The following is a 5,000-nucleotide window of genomic DNA, read 5'->3' on the forward strand; positions in this document are numbered from 1 at the left end:
ACATCATACACGGTACACAGATAGACAGATTCCAGATAGATCGGTCAGTAAATGAAGCGTCATCAATACGTCACTTTATGCCTAGAGAAACATGAAAACTATTCAGAACTGGAAGTCCCAAACATTAAACAGAAGATAAAAATCCAGCGACGCCATTTTCTTCCAAGAAGCAGGCTGCAGCCTGTAACGTAACCGTGACAGAGAGGGAGAATATTGATCCAAAGAGCATAAAGCATATGTTATTTTCTTTCCGTTATGTCACATAGATTGCTCGCGCCCGCTAAGGTCTATTTTAGCTGGAAAAGCCATGGTGACGTGGTCCTTAAGTATGGCTTCTGGAGTGACGCAGGGCGACTTATTCGACCCTTGCAGTTTTCTTTTCGTGCGTTGGGATTTCTTGTTTATGTGGCTGTGTTTTATTCTTGTTTTACTTTACTTTGAATCTAGGACCACTCGGTGAAGTAGAGAATTCTTAGACCTAACCTAAATTATTGAGAATTATTCAGCTAATGAAGCCTATTGACTAATTGCTCCTATACATATGTGTTTATATATATATATATATATACATATATATATATATATATATATATATATATATATATATATATATATATATTATATATATATATATATATATAAACTGTATATATATATATGTGTACATATATGTATACAGTTATATATATATATATATATATATATATATATATATATATATATATATATATATATATATATATATATATATATATATATATATATATATATATATATATATATATATATATATATATATATATATATATATATATTATATATATATATATATATATATATATATATAAACTGTATATATATATATATATATATATATGTGTACATATATGTATACAGTTATATATATATATATATATATATATATATATATATATATATAATCAATGAGCTTTTTCTTTGTTCGGGGTGGCTCCAGAAAAGAAAACAACAGTACTATGACGCTCATCGTTTAACGCCTGAGTAAGGATGAATCACTTCGTAGAAGAGAGTACAGCCCTTCCTTTCCTGCGCCTTTTTCACATAATCTAGCAGTTTTCTATCTCTTTCTCCTCTTTCCTCTCAAACATTCTCAGTTATCCAAACATTTAACCAGCCTACATTCCCCCGTTACCTCTACTTGATCGGGCCACTTTAGAGAGCTCTCTTACCCATTGTTTTACCTATGCTAGCCTAGCCTAACCTTTCCACCGCATCTTCACATCATTACATTTCATAGTTTTTTTTATCTTTTTTAATCCACATATGCTAAGCAAACAGTCATTCTACTCAGCTTTTACCTTCTTACATTCATATTGTAACATCCATATCTCACTAACATAAAGGAGAGTTGGTTCAACAACATTTTCATAGAATCTAACTTTTGCTGCCTTCCTTGCTTCACCTGTACCAAGTGCCGGTCTACAGAATGTGACCACAATGTAAGTTCAACCTTAATTTCACAATCAGACCATGAATATCACAGTGACTTTTGTCCTTTTTGTGTCTCTAAACCGGCCTCTGTTTTCAGAGAGCTGCTTAGTTAAAAACAAACACACATGCACACATACAAATTTACTATAGTTATCTTACATTCAGTTGCGGACTTATAAAGGAGTCAGTTTGTATTCCTAACAGATAAAGATATTGAATTTTATGCTAGTTGCTTTTGCCGAATGAAGAACTATTTGTATCCTTTGTCTATTACCAACTTTGAAATCCCGATAAGGAAGTAGATATTAAAATCTCCTTGTCCTACAGAGGGCTGAGGTTAGATATAAATAACTTATATAAACAAACATGAAGATGTAGGTCTAAATTTTTCTTGTTGAGAAGAGTAAACTATGTATCACCTTTTCCTGTCAACTACTTACATTTGTTTTTTATTTGATATATTATACTTTTGGGGTTTTCCTCTAGAAATCCTTTTTTGATTGTATTATTCTTTTAAGTAGCATCAGACTTCGTTTATATAAAATCAGTCCTGTTAGATTTATGTGTAAAATCTATTATTTTGAGTTATGTTCCTATTTCAATTTTTAGTTCTTTTAAATAGCATCAAAACCTATTTACATTAACATCCCCCAAGATATATTGATGCCATTTCCATGACATTTTACTCTTAATTTGATTCCTTATTTAAATAACACCAAAATAAGTTTGTCACTAAGATAATCAACAATTTAAAAAGACGCACATAATCCCACTCAAATTCCAAGACTTCTGATCCTCGAATTCCAGTGACTTCAAGACCCTCCTCCAAACTTACCTTCAATCTCGTCTTCATTCTGACTAGCTAGTTAACAGCTCTCTGTTCCTCTTCTCGTTTTAAAAAAATATCCCGCTAGGAACCAAAACAAGTCATTTGGAGTCCGCGATCACAGTCTTCAAAAAAGAACACTAATTCTAATCTCTGGTTCGCGACGCGTCACGCAGCTTACATCATCTCTCTTTTGCCGCCCGGGGAAATCAAGACGAAAAAGAGAGCGACAGGGATCCAGCCGAGTCCTGTTTATGCTTCCAGAGAGAACTCCTCGTTCGTGCTCACCTTTTCCCCTTCAGGGCAGGACTGGCGGTGAACAGAGCCTCTCCTTTCACTTGTTGACACCCATCCGCTACGCGTCCTCTCGCGTTGCCATGGCAACGCCTCGACCAATCGGCGTCCCCGTTGAGCGCCGTCGCTCAGCCAATGGAGTGCCGCCGCTGAGGTTAGTCCCGATGAAAGGGGCTTTTATTTTCCCCTTTTGGGGTTTTCGGCGATGAGACAGAGATGGATAGATGGATACGGAGAGAGAGAGAGAGAGAGAGAGAGAGAGAGAGAGAGAGAGAGAGAGAGAGAGAGAGGTAAATGCAATCGCTAACGAGCTGATATATGACGATTTTCACTCGCCCATCCGTCCAGCCATGGGAACTGACAAGGCTTATGCAGCCGGCAGAGGCATAGACTTATGTTTTCCGAATTTTCTTTTACAGTTGTTATAAAATAAATTTGTTTCAGTCAAAGGATATAAAAGTATATAAATTATATAGCTGTTCAAAGAATGTTCGAGATACTGCAATCAAAGTCGCCAAGGAAAATGGCGGAGGAGAACAACTATAACGAAATTATTATTATTATTATTATTATTATTATTATTATTATTATTATTATTATTATTATTATTGAATATATACTTACAAATTTCAGTAAAAACAAGGTAATGAAACAAAGCAAAGCAAATTCGCAAGAAAAAATCTTTGAGGTGTTTTGAAGACCTGTCTTCTGGTGTTCGACAATATAGTGAAGAACTCATTCATTTCTATACACACAGAAAAACACACACACACATAGATATGTATATATATTGTGTGTGTGTATTTAGTGTGGATACACAGGCATATATATTTGTATTGCTTTGTTATTGATTTAATATTTTTATCTTTCCTCAGTTACTCTTGTTTTTAGTGTGGGATCTTCCTTAGTAAGTTAATTGCTCTTTAAATAATAATAATAATAATAATAATAATAATAATAATAATAATAATAATAATAATAATAATAATAATAATAATAATAATAATAATGGCTGCCTCGATGCGCTTGAGTTTATATTGCAGTTTCTCAACGGCATCCGGTCGGTTAATCTTTTTAATAAAGTTTGTTTGAAAGAGCCTTCCGTAATAATAATAATAATAATAATAATAATAATAATAATAATAATAATAATAATAATAATAATAATAATAATAATAATAATGGAGATACATATCCACAGTTATGTATGGGTACAACAATATATTTAAAAATAAATCTCTACAGAGAGTTTTCGAGAATCTGTCCAGTTCCCCTTTTTCGAACAGATTCCCGAAAGCTCTCTGTAGAGATTTTATTTTTCACTATATTTTTGTACCCATACATAAGAGTGGATTCATTCCTCCATTTCAAGAGTCATGTTACTAAGAGTAATAATAATAATAATAATAATAATAATAATAATAATAATAATAATAATAATAATAATAATAATAATAATAATAATAATAAAGAGATCGAAGTGTTGCTGATGAACCTACGTTTTCTGCACACTAGTAACATCCTAGATTTAGTAGTCAAAAGGTGAATAAAGTAGCAACTGCTATTTTGCTCTTTCCCTGGAACCACCCCCTACTGCAAGAGGCGGCGTAAATCCCGAGATCGGTCCGCCGAGGAAGGGGATTGGGGAGGGGGAAGGGTGGAAGCGGGCCGTATCCAAAATAAATTAGTTGTGCCCCTGATGACTTAAGCAAGGAATTGGGTACTTGTGTAGTCAGTCAGCTGTGGTGGGTCGGTGCCAAAGTGGAGAAAGGCATAGGGCTAGCAACCTCATCCCAAAAGACTCGCTAAGAACCACTGGAAACAGATAATAATAATAATAATAATAATAATAATAATAATAAAAATACAGGTCTGGGTCCATTGCATTACTGAATCATATTACTCCATTTCCGCAGTTCGTTCACAGCGGAATGAATGACCATACGGCCGTGCAATGCCGTTATCAACTGATGTAATTATGACACGAAAAACAAATTACCTCTTCTTTGTATAGCACGGATATAGTTAGGTAATGTTTCTGTCTAGTTAGAATAGGCTTTTTGAATTCTTCTTGCTTTAAGTTAAGATAATCTTTTCTAAAAACTTTTGAATTCTTTGCTATGTTTTCTTATTCTGCTTTTATTAGTTCGTATTTCTTACCGTTATTTTATTCTTCTTTCTTCGTTCTCTTTTGACAAAAAAAAATCCTTTTTTTAGATCAAAATCATTCAAACTTTTATGACACTGAATTTTTTTTTTTTTTACCAAGCTCAAGTCAGTATTTTTGATGTTCATAAACTTGATGTAGAATCAGTCATGCCTAAAATGTCTTTAATTTTTCATAATTTAAAAACAGGAAAGATTAATTCGTATCTTAATTATATATATATATATATATATATATATATAT

General features: G+C 32.8%; 1 protein-coding gene across 1 annotated transcript in view; it reads right to left on the bottom strand.

The window, feature by feature from the left end:
* The window catches only part of LOC136834592 (uncharacterized), a 113,031-nt gene extending 110,443 nt beyond the window's left edge, over positions 1-2,588 (bottom strand). Inside the window, exon 1 of the mRNA XM_067097172.1 lies at positions 2,306-2,588. Within this exon, the coding sequence (XP_066953273.1) occupies positions 2,306-2,323 (18 nt within the window). The 5' untranslated portion in view covers positions 2,324-2,588. The remainder of the gene's footprint in view (positions 1-2,305) is intronic.
* Positions 2,589-5,000: the final 2,412 nt, after the last annotated feature.

This window comes from Macrobrachium rosenbergii, chromosome 54 (assembly GCF_040412425.1).
Source record: "Macrobrachium rosenbergii isolate ZJJX-2024 chromosome 54, ASM4041242v1, whole genome shotgun sequence".
Lineage (NCBI taxonomy): Eukaryota > Metazoa > Arthropoda > Malacostraca > Decapoda > Palaemonidae > Macrobrachium > Macrobrachium rosenbergii.